Below are 16112 nucleotides of genomic sequence, written 5' to 3'. Positions count from 1 at the left end.
GTCATGCACAGAGCAGGGTCGATCAGGGGATTGGGAGCTCCACCCTGTCACACACAGAGCAGGGCCCATCAGAGGGTTGGGGAGCTCCCCCCTGTCACGCACAGAACAGGGCCCATCAGGGGGTTGAGGAGCTCCCCCCTGTCACTCACAGAGTAGGGCCGATAGGGGAGTTGAGGCACCGCCCCCTGTCACACACAGAGCAGGGCCGATCAAGGGGTTGGGGTGCTGCCCTCTCTCACCCACAGAGCAGGGCCGATCAGGGGGTTGGGGCGCCGCCACTCTCACACTCAGGGCAGGGCCGATGGGGAGGTTATGGCTCTACCCCATCACACACAGAGCAGGGCCCGTGGGGTTGGGGGAGGGGGGGTTGGGGCGCCGCACCCTGTCACACACAGAGCCGCAGGGCTGATCAGGAGGTTGGGGAGCTCCCCCCTATCAGGCACAGAGCAGGGCCGATCAGGGGGTTGGGGGCCTTCCCCTGTCAGGAACAGAGCAGGGCAGATAGGGAGGTTGTGGCCCCACCCCCTGTCACACACAGAGCCACAGGGCGATCAGGAGGTTTGGGCGCTGCCCCCTGTCACGCTGATCCCGCTGCCGAGAGGCCTCGCGGCTCCGCTGATCCCGGTGCTGGGAGGCATATTACCCTTTTACTATATAAAATAGAGGCCTGTTGCATGGGTGGGGGCTGGCTGGTTTGCCCTGAAGGGTGTCCTGGATCTGGGTGGGGGTCCCCACTGGGGTGCCTGGCCAGCCTGGGTGAGGGAATGATGGCTGTTTGCAGCTGGTATCAGGGTGGGGGTCCCCACTGGGGTGCCTGGCCAGTCTGGGTGAGGGGCTGAGGGCTGTTTTCAGGCTGGGAGTGAAGCTCCCAACTGCTCCTTTTTTTCTTTTTTTTTTTTTATTTTGGGCCCGCTTTAGCTCTGAGGCTCCAGCTCTTAGGCCTCCGCTCCTGAAAGCAGGTATCTGGTTTGTTTTGGTTCTATAATCGAAAATCTGTATCAACTCCAGCTCTGAGATCCCAGCTCGCTGAAAGCAGGTTTCTGGGGTTTTGTTTAGCTTCTATATTCGTTACAATGTTTCTTAAACTGCAGGCTCAGAGGCCTGCAGCAGCAGGTGGGGAATGTTGGAGTCCTCCGTCACTGAAGCAAACAAGCCTCATGTCAGTTTAAGCTACCTGGCTGCCGGCCGCCATCTTGGCTGGCAGTTAATTTGCATATCTCACTGATTAGCCAATGGGAAGGGTAGCGGTCGTACACCAATTACCATGTTTCTCTTTTATTAGATAGGATACTTGAGCCTCTACACAAACTGAAGTTCTGACTCATAGGACAAACACCCTCTGGTGATTTTTTTTAAGTGTCTAGGTTCACAATCACAGATGCCTCATCACCTTTCAAGTTCTTTTGAGAAACTTCTTTCACAGTGATTCTTCGAAGAGAACACTTCTGTTCTGGATGCTAAGCTTTATATCAGACAACTCCCCATCACCTTGTACCCAAAATTATTAGGAAACCTTTACAAATTTGTATTTTAACTGCTTAGAACCTCCCTCTCAGTTCATTTTACAAGCCAACAGTGAATTGATATTCTTGTGTCATAAAACAAAAGATTTGAAGGAGAACACATTTACCATCTAGGAGGGAAAGAGAGGTGGAGTGCCTTTCCCATGTACAGCATGATACCTACTAGTAAAGGAAACACCCACTGCATCCCACATGACCTTCTTTCCTAAAAGAGACGCAAATTCCCTCCTGAAAAGCTTTGCAGTGACATGGAAGATCAAGACCAGACTACTTATTCATGGTGGAATATTCGCTATGCCTCATCTAACTTCTGTGACCCTGAGGCTGCTGTTCTTACAATTCCATGAAACCCCTTCCCAAACTCTTCTCTGATTGCACTCTGATATCTTCCTCCCCCACTTCCTCTTTTCCTGTTCTCTCCATCCTCATGGTGAAGCAATGCAATTTCTACACTTCCCGCCAAGCCTACACACGCCAGGCCCTTCATGCCACCACAGGCGTACAGAACTGCACTATGATGAATGCTGTATTATATGGATTTTAAGTTTGTATCAACATTAAAGTCACTAGCAGACAGTTTAGCTTTGAAATTATTCTCAACCTTTTTTATATATAATAGGCTTGCATTTTTAATAAATTATAAACTCTTTGAGACAGGATCAGTCAATGTCTTTCATTTATTTTTGTATTCTCAAATTTCCTTCAAGGTACTGGTTACAGTAAAACCATTTGTTGACTTAAATTCATACTGTCACTTAATTTCCATTTCTTCTTGCCACCTTTTCCCAATTTATCTTAAACAAGGAAACCGGGTATAGATGTAGGTCTGGCAGCTACAACTTTTCATTTACAAAAGAAGCCTATCCTTGGCATCACCTAAGAACCAGCTAGAAACGCAGTCTTGGGCCCCATTGCAGACTAACTATATCCTACTCTGTTTTCAGCAACAGACCCAGGTGATTCTTATGCATATTAAAGTGTGGGAAATGCTGCACTAAAGAATCCGTCTGAATCAGTTGAGCATTAACTTTTACATTAAATAAACCAAGGAAATGTCTACTTAAATCTCCATTTTACTATTCATGCGTGTATGTGCATATGTGTGTAAGGAAGAAAAAGAGAAAGCCAGAGAAAAATTGGGGAGACATTTTTTTTGCTGTCATAGACTCCCCTAAGAAATATCTAATGAATATATTTTCTATTTAGACTATTATTTCTGCTGTACTTTTCTTTTTCATTTTGGGTAAACATATTAAACCACATAGGAAAACAAAGCTATCAGGATATTACTTGAACACACACACACACACACACACACACACACTTGAGGTATCTAAGAGCTGAATTCATTTGATGAATTTTTAAAAAGCTGGCTGCTTTTAAAGGCATTTATAATTCAAAGTGTTTGATTAACTTTTAAAGAGTTGAATGTTGGTAGACTTAAAATCAAAAGGAAAGGCTTGCAGTAGTCTGGTGGATTTTTAGAGTTGGATAGAAGTAGGGAAACCATGCTCTTATCCTTCTTAGCTTTGATATTTTTGTGGGATTTCTGTTCCAGTCACATAACAGGTCCTCTTTAATCTTCTGTTTATCACATGGCCAACGTGGGGCTAGCAATGTTTCCTACCTGCTCAACAGGTATTCTCAGAATTCCTGGGATAGTCCATCAAGTATTTTAACTTGCCAAGGACAAGCCCTATAAATATATAGTAGATAACAGTTTATAGATAGTAGTGTGTAAAGGTGATCGTATGTAGACATTAGGTACTTGAAGAAGTCACAATGGAATTTTAAGACACAGACCTCCTAAGGGAGGGAAAAGGATGAGAGGTTAAGGAGTGGAATGTATAAACCTTAATGGATACATTTACATATCCAACAATATAAAATAGTCATATCATAAGCAAATTCATAATCTATAATAGATAAGAGCAATGTGACTTCTGGTGGATAGGGTCAAAACTCCTCAAAACAATATGGCTATTTGGAATGTTGTGCTCAGATGTGAGCACCTCATTTTACAAAGAATATTTCCATCCTGGTATAAGTCAATTCTGCTTTACATTTGTTGATTCATTCATTCCTTATTTCTTGAACCAAGTGGTATGTTATTAAATCTGTGGTAAGTGCTAGAAATTGCATATGTGATTGTTGTACTTTCCATTAAAGACCTTATAGTTGAGTGTAGAGAAATACCGTATAAGCAAGTAAGTCCACTAATGTGTTGTAAGGGCTGAGATGCAAGAGGATAAAGGTGGAGAGGAGGCACAAAGATCAGTTCTTCCTGGGAAACTTAAGAAAAGGTGTTCATGGGTGTGAAACCATAGTACTTGAGACAAGTCTAAGGAATCGATGTGGTTACTTTATGAACAAATTGTTTGCGAGAGAGTGGAGGGTGTGGGAGATTATATACACTTCATAAATTTGGAGAGTTAATGATATATGAAGCATTACTTTTTTTCTTAATTCTGGCAGACAGAGCCCAAATCACAAGCATACAGGGAGAAGGGACATAAGAGATAAAGGATGGACACTCATGTTTTAGGAGTGTCCATACTGTGCTGGGCTTATACTGGGCACATTATAGGCACTATTTTAGTTCGTCCTCATTACAACTTTGCCAATGAATAACTTGTCTGAAGGGCCACTACTAGGTCAATACTCAGAGCCCGAGCTGATCACCCTAATCCTCTGTTTTAAGACAGATGAAAAGTTACTGCCTTGAAAAACACAGGTTAACTCTCAAAACATAGGTGGAGAATTAAGGTGTGTTTGACAAGGCAGTAACTTTAGATGATCTTAATAATCTTATATAATAAAAGGGTAATATGCAAATTGACCCTAATAGTAGAACCACCAGGAATGACTGGTCACTATGACACACACTGACCACCAGGGGGCAGATGCTCAATGCAGGAGCAGCCCCCTGGTGGTCAGTGCGCTCCCACAGGAGGCACTCCACTCAGCCACAAGCTGGGCTGACTGCTGCGAGCGCAGGGTCAGTGGCAGGAGCCTCTCCCACCTCCTTGGCAGCACTAAGGATGTCCCCAGGGAGCAGGCCTAAGCTGGCAGGTGGACATCCCCCGAGGGGTCCCAGACTGTGAGAGGGCACAGGCTGGGCTGAGGGACACCTCCCCCCCCCCCACCAGTGCATGAATTTTCGTGCACCAGGCCTCTAGTCTTAAATAACAGGATGAGCAGTAGTAGAGGACACTAATAATTGTACAAATATGACTATGTCTATAGGAACTGAAATGATAAGTTATATCTAGAAAAAAGCAAAATTTATTTTATTAGAATATGTATCATGATATATAATCGAGGTACTCATAATTATCACTTTATATCTACATTTGAAAATATGTTATATCCAATATCTGTTACAAAAATATAAAATATTTTAAAATACATCAAATACTACAAAATTTACATCTATTTAATGTTTTATCCTACTTTTAATTCCTTTAGCTTTTTATTCAATTCCATTTGACAGTTAAAAATGGTTCTACCAGCCAAGCTTGATATGCAAATTGATTTAAGCCAGATGTTACCATCTCCTATGTCACAAGAAATACTATTTTACTAGTTCACTAGTGTAAAGATGGAAAGATTACAGATATAAATATAAAAAGAAAACCAAAAAGTGATATTTCTTCTTGCACATTATTATGAGACAGTGGATTAGAAACCTAAGTAATTTGTAGAAAATTAGCATTTTGATGTACAAGAGAGTACTTTTATTTCTTGACATCAGTTACAAAAGAAAGAAGCAGCTTTTACCTTGGTTAGTACAAGCAGTCACATACAAATTTTCCCACCCATTCTAGAAACTCAGGTTAAACACATTACCTTACAAATTTCTGCTGTAAGTTCATGACTAGCTCTGTGTTACTGCGATGTTAAGCTCTGTTTTAGAGGTCTGGGAAATATTGTTGCAAATTCTTAAGGCTATTTGCCCTACCTTATCACATGACTGTTCATGTAAGTGACAATAATCTCAGGAGGAATGACATGATTATAATCAAGGTTAACTAATGTCAACACAAATAGCATGGAGCAGTTGGGTCATCTGATACCCTAAGGATTAGCCTACAGGAATTCAATTAATAAATTTTGAAAATGAAATTATTGCTTTTATCATTTATTTAGTTAGTAAATAAGGAAATCCAAATTTGCAAAGATTTATTTACCATATATTGGGAAGCTAAGTTTCAATGAAGAGTTCTCCTTAGAAGTTATTTAAATAGGACCCCCTCAGTGCATATGGAATAAAAATTTTATACTGGTCTTATTGGAAATATAGGAACTACATAAGGCATGCCGGTAATGCATTCCACTGGTCCAGTTTTGCTTCATCATAGGACTTTCTAAGCCAAAGTTTGGGCTCATTTTGGTTTCTTTCTACATGCTACCATTTGCTTCACGCTTTCCATCACTGGAAAGGGACCAGGCTCAGAGCACATCTGCCTCGGGCCGGCCTCGTGTGTGGGCTTTAACTTTGTACAAGAATGATTTCACATGAGTCCAGATGATTTTGAGAACGTGTTTATTGAAGGTGGCGATAGTGAAATAAAGGAGGGGATTATGATAGAAGAAATAACAGGAGAGAGTGGAGGTGGTGCTCTGCTTCGGCTCTCTAGAAACGTTATAGGAAAGAAGTGAGCCAGGCTGGGCTGCATGGACTCACTGAGAAGTAAATGTCACAGAGGCAGCAGTGAGCCAAGGTGGGGCTGCTGTTAGCTCCGTGAAAAGTCAGAGAAAAGGGGGCCTTGGAGACAGGTTCAATGGGTTAGCCTACGATGAGCTGCCACTGCCTGCTGCTCCCCTGGTTGCAAGTCTCACCGCAACCCTTAGAGCTTAAGAGAAAAGTAAGTAAAATACACTCAAAAAGGAGACACCAGTGGACTTGCTTCAAGGTGGATGCATATACTGTGTCCTTGGTCTTGAGGGCTTTTATCTGGAGGTCTCAGGGAAGGATCTCAACATTATATTTATCAGCTTTCCCAGGTGTGTCCTTTCAGGATCATGGTGTCTATTAAAATGAATTGACGTTTGCAATGTAGGGGCTCATTAGTCATCGCAGCTGGTCCTGATGTCGGCCATGGCATCACTTCATCTGGCTTTGCTGCTTCTCTGGGCCTGGATCTGAAAAACAACTGAGGCCTAGATGATAGCTCTCGGGCTGACTGCTTAAGGGAGTGGTCAGCGAGGACTTACATGGAGTTCCTGTGAGGCTATCTCTGGCCTCTATTTCTCCTCTAAGGGGGCTCTAAAACCACATGCCTAGCAATATGCCAGGGGAGGAAAGGTCAGGGGAGGGTCCGAACCACACCAGAGATATAAAAGCCAGGGGGTCTAAACCTCATGACCAGTAATACACTGGGGGAGGAAAGGTCACCCTGGAAGCAAAGTTTTTGTTTTCTCAGTTTTGCCATTTGCTAGGCACTCAAGGATTTCCACCGGTGACCTTCTGTACCTGGTGACCAGGCTGTAAATTGCTCAACCAGTTTGTTCAGCTGTCTCTTTCCCCATCCCATGTGCCAAGGAATTTTCCTAATTCTTACCATTCTGCCTCACTTCCAGAATTCATAAAAAAACTTCTACCTCAGCATGGTTTCTTCCTGTTTTCAACTCTATTGTGCATTTATTATTCACTTCCTGCATCTTTTTTTGTTGTTATTTCAAGGAGAATGGAATGGGGACCTGAGGGAAGATAAATATGTCTCAGCATTCCCTTTGAGCCCAAAGCTTCAATTGTTTAAAAAAGAAGAATATTTTAAGACTGAGTGTTGGCAATTGGATACTTTTAATTGTCAAAAAAAAAAATTAGTTGGTAAAACAGAAGATGCTGCTAATCATTGGGTTCTCACACCATGCGATTCTACCTTTAATTTTGGGAGGCCCTAATGGCCTCTAACAGAAAATGACCAAACGAATCTGTCCTCCTTGTTTTTATAGAGATTTGCCTGCTGACCAAGGGACGCCGCACTGCCAGTGTTCGAGCTGACACATACTGCCGTCTTTATTCACTTTCTGTGGACAACTTCAATGAGGTCCTGGAGGAATATCCGATGATGAGAAGAGCCTTTGAGACGGTTGCCATTGACCGACTAGACCGGATAGGTACTCTCTTTGGTTTTGTCTTCTTCATGTACAGTTCAGTTTGAATCTAGTGGGCTGATACGTATTTGCAGTCATCCGTCCCAGACGCTAGTTCACAGATTGATTGTTCAATTGCAAAGAAGTAGCAATTAGCTGTAGCCCTATTTCTAGAAAGATCCGAGGCTCTAACTTTCTCTTCTCAGTGTTCTAGGTTTACTTATTCATCTCTATTTTTACTAGCTACGCAATCTGATTTCCGCAGTGATGCCAATACAATTTGAATTTTCAGGTAAAAAGCAATGATAAAAATTCTACATAGCATTAAAATAGAATTAAAATTCCAATGTATGAGTCTACATTACAAACCAAAGTTACCAGAAGGATTTTTTTAAGGTTCCACTTTACATTGTATCCTTATATTAAGAAATGAGAACTTGTGTTAAATAACTGTCTCAGTAGAAACTTCTTGAAATATTTGTAATGCAGACTCAAGCAGAAAAAAAGCCTTGCTAGAAATGTCCTACATAGATGCTTTACTTTGCAAATATCAATTTAGTTTAGTCTGCTCTGCTCTCAAATAAAAATGTATAAATTAGCCTTATTAGTTACACTAGTTTAAAGAGTTGAATAGTGGCCATAGTCAAGTTACATTAGATTGGCTTGCAGTTAACTTCCCGAGATCTGCTGGGACACTGTGACATCAGAAGTATGCATTCATTTACACACCCAGATCCTCTTACCCATCCTGCCCTGCTCTGCCCCTTTTTCTCTGCTTAACTCTACTAATCTTCCTCTCTCAGTTTAGACACCCCACCCCCTGATAGGCTGGGTACTCAGATATGTTCTCCCATATCCCTGGGAAGTTCCTCCGTCACAGCACTGCTTTTAGTGCTGTAACTGCACTAGAGATGCTAAGCTTTGTAACTGCAGAGATCATGTCTAATTCACTATTACATTCACAGCACCCGGTGCACAGCAAATTTTATTGGCCAGAGGTAGGGAGGGTTGAAGGAATCAATGAACTCAAAGGAGATGGGGTTGGGATCACTTGAAAGTAAGCAAAGAGGTATTGCAACTGCTTCACTCTTACTAAAAGGTAAGGACTTGTGATTGATGTATGGATATGTGAGCTTTTCTGCTGCATTTCACCACTTTCCTTCCATCCATGTTAGGATAACAGACTGCATAGGATCTGAAATTAGGTCAGGAGAAAAAAGATAGTATTTGGATATTACCGTTAGACTTAACTCATACCTTAGAAACTCACAATGACAACTTAGAGATTTAACAGGGCATAGTGCCCATCAAACGAATACTCCTCAAAGCATCTTTACTTAATTTGAAAATAACTTCCCTCATTGTGGTGCATGAATGTTCATGCAGAACTAGAGGCTAATTTCTGAGCATATAAATTCTTTTCCTAAACCAGCTCCACATCTTTAGAGAAAGCATTAAAATTAGGTTATTTCAATAGGAAATATCTCTTTATCTGATACAGCTTCATTCTCCTCTAATTCATTGCAGTTTATGTTTATAAAAAAGGTTTGTATGAAATGGTTCGTAATTAATAGTATAGGCAATGAAATTGCTAGTAAGCATCAAACATTTGCATTTTTAATTCTTATAAAATGCTAACAGAACAATAAAAGTTATAGTATTTTTCCACAAGGTCACAGATATTAGATTATGAAATGTTGACTGTTCACATGATCGCAAAGAAATGCAATCCTTCTCAATTGTCATCATATTATAATGTATATTATAATTAGTTAAGGGAATATGCTAAATTAGTATTTACATTTATTCCTAACCTAGGGGTGTTTGCTCTTTGGGAAGGTAGGTCAATTCTGAAAGGAGAGATAGACAGCTATCCATTCTGTCAGTCATTTAAAATGATTGCAACCTGAAACTAATAGGATGGGTGTGTCAATTGTACATCAATAAGATCAAAAATAAAATAAAAATGATTGTTTTTCTCAGCATGAGTAAATTTTAGCATATATTTTCATTCAAAAATATTTCTTGTTCCTTTAGATGTCACACTTTATTAAGTGATTTGGCAAATTGATTCACTTTTTAGTTACCACGTTCACCTGGGTATGAATGATGTCATCGAAAGTCACTGACTTCCCATCTTTCATCAGCCTACTCCTCGTGCTGGTAGTTATTCTGCCACAGAATGTCTGCTATCTGCAGAGCCCTGGAGAGACATTGGCAGGAAGGAGGGGTGATGGTTATGGTGACTGAGTTCTGGAGTGAGCTGAGAGCCCACCACAAACAGTGGTTCTCAACCTTGGCTGCACATTAGAATCACCTGGGAATCTTTTTAAAATCCTGATTTCTGGGCCTCATCCTCTGGAAATTCTGTTTCTTTGTTACTAATGTTGTGGCCTCATCCCATAACAAAGAAACAGAATTTCCGGAGGATGAGGCACAGAAATCAGGATTTTAAAAAGATTCCCAGGTGATTCTAATTGCAGCCAAGGTTGAGAACCACTGCACTATACCCTCACAGCCTGTCAGAGGAGGAAGATTATGATGTCCTCAATGAGGGCGGCGCAGAAGAATCCAGGGGGGAAATTAGCTGTTACCGTGTCAAAACCTGGGCCCCAGGTCTGCTCATTCTGATTTAAGTGGTTGAGTACAGGTGGAACTCAGTGTGTTTGAAAGCCCAGGGATGAGATTGAGATGCAGGGAGGGCAGAGAATCACTGGAGTAGGACGCTGGTCAGAAACAAAGTCCTTTGCTTCTCCGACTGCCACGTGGGGAGCTCAGTAAAATGCCGCTTCTGGCTGAGCAGTGGGTGAGGCCCAGGGACTGGGGTCCGGCATTCACGTGAGACAGGTGTGTCTGGTTAGTTGAGGATGACACATCTATGTCACATCTGCTGTTTTCCCTTCCCAGCCCAGTTACTCAGGAGCCACATTTTCTTGGGCATTGCCCTCACCCTGCCTCTGTCTCAGTGGGCGTGAGCACGCCTCCAAGAATGGGGTGAATAAAATGAACCTGCCCATGGCCTGTCACATAGTGGGCGTGCCACTGTCCTTTCTCGAAAAAGAAGCGTTCAACTCAAATCTTGATTCCAGGCCCATCCTGGCCCCATTGCCCGTTCTTCCCGGCTCTGCACCGGAGCCCTCACTCTCCATTTCTTCTGTAAGATGGCTTTTGCCACGTTACAGATTTTTCAACTTGACCTGGATGGGAGGTGGGATTTTCCAGGATGGTGCAGGCCGCGCCAAGGGCAGGCCCCCTCCCCCCCCCCACCCCCCACCCGCCCCTGTTTGTGAAGGTGAGTACTGGGCTTCGGAACCCGCCCGAGGGCTCACTGAGGACTTGCTTTCAGGAGCCGCTGTCCCCGGGAGTTGCCGCCTGTCCTGGGTAGGCATTCTAAGCGCTTATTTTTCTTTCGCTGACAGGCAAGAAAAATTCAATTCTTCTGCAAAAGTTCCAGAAGGATCTTAACACTGGTGTTTTCAACAACCAGGAGAACGAGATCCTGAAGCAGATCGTGAAACACGACCGGGAGATGGTGCAGGCCATCGCTCCGATCAGTTACCCGCAGATGCCGGCCCCGAACGCCGCCTCCACGGCCACGGCCACGCCCACCTCCCGCGTGAGGACCCAGTCGCCGCCCGTGTACCCCGCCACCGGCCTGTCCCCTAGCAACCTGCACTCCCCCAGCCCCAGCACGCAGACCCCCCAGCCCTCGGCCATCCTCTCGCCCTGCTCCTACACCACGGCCGTCTGCAGCCCGCCCGTCCAGAGCCCGCTGGCCGCCCGAACTTTCCACTACGCCTCCCCGACGGCGTCGCAGCTGTCCCTGGTGCACCCGCCGCCGCCGGCCCCGCAGCCCCCGCCGCCACCCCCGCAGCAGCCCCCGCAGCCACAGACGCCCAGCGGCAGCTCCACGCCCAAGACCGACGTGCACAAGAGCACGCAGGCCCTGCACAACGCCAGCCTGAGCCGGGAGGTCAGGCCCCTCTCGGCCTCGCAGCCCTCGCTGCCCCACGAGGTGTCCACCCCGATTTCCAGACCGCACCCCACGGTGGGCGAGTCCCTGGCCTCCATCCCTCAGCCCGTGCCAGCCGTCCACGGCGGGAGCCTGCAGGCGGGGGGCAGGGGCACTGTCCCCCAGAGGGTGACCCTGTTCCGACAGATGTCCTCGGGAGCCATTCCCCCCACCCGAGGAGTCCCTCCTGCACCTCCTCCGCCGGCGGCCCCCCTTCAGAAAGAGCCTTCCTCAGTCTTAAAAACAGACCCAGAGGTGGAAAAGCCACGATTTTCTTCAAATTTATGATCCCTGCCGATTGTCATACAGACTCGAATGAACCGAGAACATTCTCAGATCTTATTTTATTCTATCTCCTGACACATCCCTATAGCCTATTATGAAGAGATATTTTAGACAGCTCTGGCCTACACGCAAAATGTAAAATATATATATATATAAATATATATACATATACTATTAAATATATATCTAAAATCCAAGAGACATTCAAAGACTTGTTTAGCATTCAGTGTTATATATGTCTTCCTTGCTTTAAATCATTAAAAAAGATTTAAAATGTTGTTGTAAGATTATTTATTTTTAACCTGCTTTTCCTAAATTCCTTTGATATATGTATTTCTCTATTTTAGGAAGAGTTCTTGGATTCGATGCAAACAAAACCCTGATTTTAAAAGGCAGCTCAAGTGAGCTACTGAATGGCACCAATCAACACCTCCTTCATTAGCTGTGTCTCTGCATCTAAATGGTTAATCATTCGTTATGGAGGGTGAAATAGCAAATTCCGTTTTATAGATCCAAATTGTCATTTGGTGCTTTCCATTCTGACCTAGGTTAAAGAACAGTTGTATATGCTTGGCCACAGTAGGAGAGTAGCAGCCAGTGTTAGGAATATCTCTAACCTCAAACATGTTCATTGTTCATTCAGGTAGCGAGGGGATATTTCTCTTCCTGTGTTATTGGACATTTCCCAGACTCAATCAATGTTAGTTGTAAATAATCTTTTCAACCCAAATAAAAAATAGCTATTCTGTGCTGAATGAAGGTCAAAGTCATCACTTAAGAATTTAGTTTTATTGTTTCACTTCAAAATCTAGAGTTTTAAATTTTACAAAACCTAATTGTGACAATTATTCAACTGTAATGCAATGGCTTGAAACCTACAATGTTATTTTAACCTGCAATGTTTTATGCAAAATTGTATGCTCGATTCTACAAATTGCTTGTATTACACCAAGAGCCATCACTTTTCTTCCTTCTTGCCATAATCAAGCATTGGAAAATATCCCTGCATGCTTTTTTTGTGGGGGGGATAGGTTGAAAGCAGTCATTGTAGGGAAAGGCTTACAGCATTTCTCATTTCTAGAAATATATGCCAATTTTATTAATTGCCTATCTTAAAATTCCTGTAAGTTTGACTCGGATGGAACTCTATCTTAAGACTAGAAGTGAGGTTTTTACTTTCTTTTAATATGAGTACTATTATTGTTATTATTTAAATAATGACTTGTAAATCACAGCTTGATTTGGAGTTGCCCGTGTGTTCTGTCTTCACTGTAGTTGGCAGTTTACGGTGGTGTTGATTTAAAGAAATAAATGCTCATAGCAGCATCATGTCTGTTGGGAACACACGCTTCGCTCTATATATATTGTAACTGAGTGGTTAGGAAATCTTAAGGCATATGGTGTTAACATGGGCCTTGGAGAGGAGGTGTGTTGTTTTAAAAGTGCTGAGAAAAGTCTAGACCTGGTGACGGGAAGCAGGGTGGAACTGAATGTGAGCATTGTTTGTGAATTTGTCTGTTTCCTTAACTCTTTCAATGATCCGGGAGCATCTTCTCCCTCTGCAGGGAGTCCCGTAGTAATGATTTGTGCCTAATGCATCCCAGGAACGTGGCCGGTGACTGGAACACAATCGGAGAATCCCTAATTACCAACTTCTGTAAATAACCCAACGTGAGAGAATGGCCTAGAGTGGAGGTCTTCAGTATCTTTGACGCTGGTGACACATTGAAGAACTTAACCAAGATCCCACCTTAAATGGGGAGGGCCCCCAGACAGACTTGAAGACAGAAAACAAAACAAAAGAAAAACTCTAAAATGGATCCATGCTGCCTGTCATGCCTTTTGTGGGAAAAAACATCTATAATACCAAAATGAGTCATTGTGTTTAATTTCGGAGAGATCGCAGCTCATGTGGATCAACAATGCTAGCCAATGTAATGTTATCGGTACCACGCTGGTCACAGGAAGGCGTGTCGGGAATGGTGTAAGAATGGGGTTATTCAGTCTACCTAGATCCTATGGGAAAACTGTAAGACCATTTACATATCAGTACAAAACTCCTTTATTTTATTAAAAGATGGAGAGTTAATGTCAATTTATTAAGATCATGTATTGATCCTTTAAATTATTAAAGGTTTACATTTGATAGGACAAATGGGTTTGGTAGTGAAATATTTTTATACAATAGATACATTTTGGGCTTTTTATTTCCAGGACTATTGGGAAACGTGAGCAGGGTTGAATTTCATGGTCTTTTAGTGCAACCAAAACAATTTTTACTCTCTTTGTAACAGAATGGACAAAAAGCTAAGGTTTGTATGTTAAACTAACAGTGGTGCAGGGTGAATTATTTACATCTATGTATGAATCTATATACTTAGGTGAAGGAAAAAAATGACTCACATTCCTGTAACATAAAAGCCAATTGCTAGTTGACAAGTGACCTCTTTTCTCTGTACCTAGGTAAGCCCATGCGTATGGAGTTTTAATCTGTACAGAAAGAAATGTATTATTGAAAAGACTGGTCTTTCTGCTGCTGGGGAAATAGTAGACGAGCTGATTCTTCCAACAACTGTATGATCAGGGACGCGGTAGAGTATTTCTTTTGTCTTTGCTCAAAGCCATACAAATATAAATATATAAAGGTTATTAATAAATTCAACAAAATCAACTAAAATCATGAATATTTTATTTTATCAACATAACCCAACCTTTTGTTTTATTCCTGAGTACAGATTTGACTCTCCCTTTCTATCTTTACATCTTCAGGTTTCCAAGAGGGCTTATACATGATAATCACCAAATTAATTATAGATATTCTGTAGGGGTAGAAAGGAATTGAAACAGAACATAAGCTCTCAGCTAGTTCTCTATTTCACCTCTTCTGTAGAGTATACATTGGGTTTTGTCTTTTAAATTCTCTTCTCTGTCATTCCTTAGCATATGGTTGTCCAACTTCAATACACAGACATTTCTCTGGTATTATTGGATATGGAGATTAGAGACACTTAGAAATAAAGCCTGTAATTTATATATGCAAACCTATTTTATGGTAGTCTTGAACCTCATAAAGGCTTTGCATAAAGATAGAACCTCCCTACACTTGTGGATTTGGAATGAGATCTAAAAGCTCAAGATAGAGTTTATTACAGTGAGTGATGGTGTCCTGAAAACTGTAAGATAAACGGCAGGGCAGGAGTATTCATCAAAGAAATAGCCTGTCCCCAGGCCTCGGTGACCACTCTGTAGGTGAGTGATTCCCTCATGGATGCTTGCTTGTTTGTAAATGGCTATGTTGCCATTTAGGGACTGAAATGAGCATAACCTCTGCAGGACACTGCACAGCACCCCCAGGCTGCTACGGTAACTCCCAAAGGTCTTGGGTGATTTAGATAATGTGATGTGTTTTGAATTTTAGACCTGTGATTTCAAAGCCTGAATTATTTACACTTCCAAGTACCAACATCTCTATTACCTTTCAGACTTACCTGTAAAGTCTCCATGTCTTCCTTTTCAACTGAAGTATTGATAGCTGTTAATTGCACTATGCTGCTTTGTTTCTGTGGCCCTCGCTTTCATCATTTATGACATTAAGCTGTTTGAGCAAGATTGCTCTCCCTTGGACCTCTATCCTCTAGAACACGTGCCATGAAACACACACGTGGTCCTTTTGTTCTCGTGCACTCCAGCTAGCAAAGATTCTACACATGCTCTGCCTATTTGAAAGATTACTTATGCCCTTAAATACAAAAGAAATGTGGCCCTTAAAGAAAATTCGGACGCTGTGCATCAATAGCTATTCTGAGTCCTGAAAGAAATGGTAAAACTGGAAGCGAGACCGGCTGCATGCAATGACTCACCAGCTCAGTTCTATAATTTTATTCAATGTGTCCCTTTTCCAGGAAAATAGGAAGGAGCAAGGACGACTTACTGTCGTGTTCAGGGTCAAGTGTACCTGCTACCGGCACTTGAAGGCAGTGACTTTCATAAGCAATTTTGATTCTTTTAAAAAATGGCATCTACCTTTCATACACTGGACATCCATGAAGCCCTCAGGAAGAGAGCCACTGCTTTGAAAAGAGAACTAGAGAAAATACCAATCCCCTGCCGAAATCCTTAGGAGCAAACCTGCCGGGGGACCCACATTCCTCCCCGCCATTTTGGAGTTTTCGACTGAAGGCCACGCTCCTTCC

The 16112-nt window shown here is 42.6% G+C and overlaps 1 protein-coding gene across 1 annotated transcript in view; it reads left to right on the top strand.

Moving 5' to 3' along the window:
• The window catches only part of HCN1 (hyperpolarization activated cyclic nucleotide gated potassium channel 1), a 302101-nt gene extending 287555 nt beyond the window's left edge, over window positions 1-14546 (top strand). The window contains exons 7-8 of the mRNA XM_036310979.1: window positions 7482-7646; window positions 11042-14546. Of these exons, the coding sequence (XP_036166872.1) occupies window positions 7482-7646; window positions 11042-11922 (1046 nt within the window). The 3' untranslated portion in view covers window positions 11923-14546. The remainder of the gene's footprint in view (window positions 1-7481; window positions 7647-11041) is intronic.
• The last annotated feature ends 1566 nt before the right edge of the window (window positions 14547-16112 follow it).

Source organism: Myotis myotis, unplaced genomic scaffold (assembly GCF_014108235.1).
Source record: "Myotis myotis isolate mMyoMyo1 unplaced genomic scaffold, mMyoMyo1.p scaffold_m19_p_5, whole genome shotgun sequence".
NCBI lineage: Eukaryota > Metazoa > Chordata > Mammalia > Chiroptera > Vespertilionidae > Myotis > Myotis myotis.
This window is presented reverse-complemented; position numbering and strand designations above follow the sequence as displayed.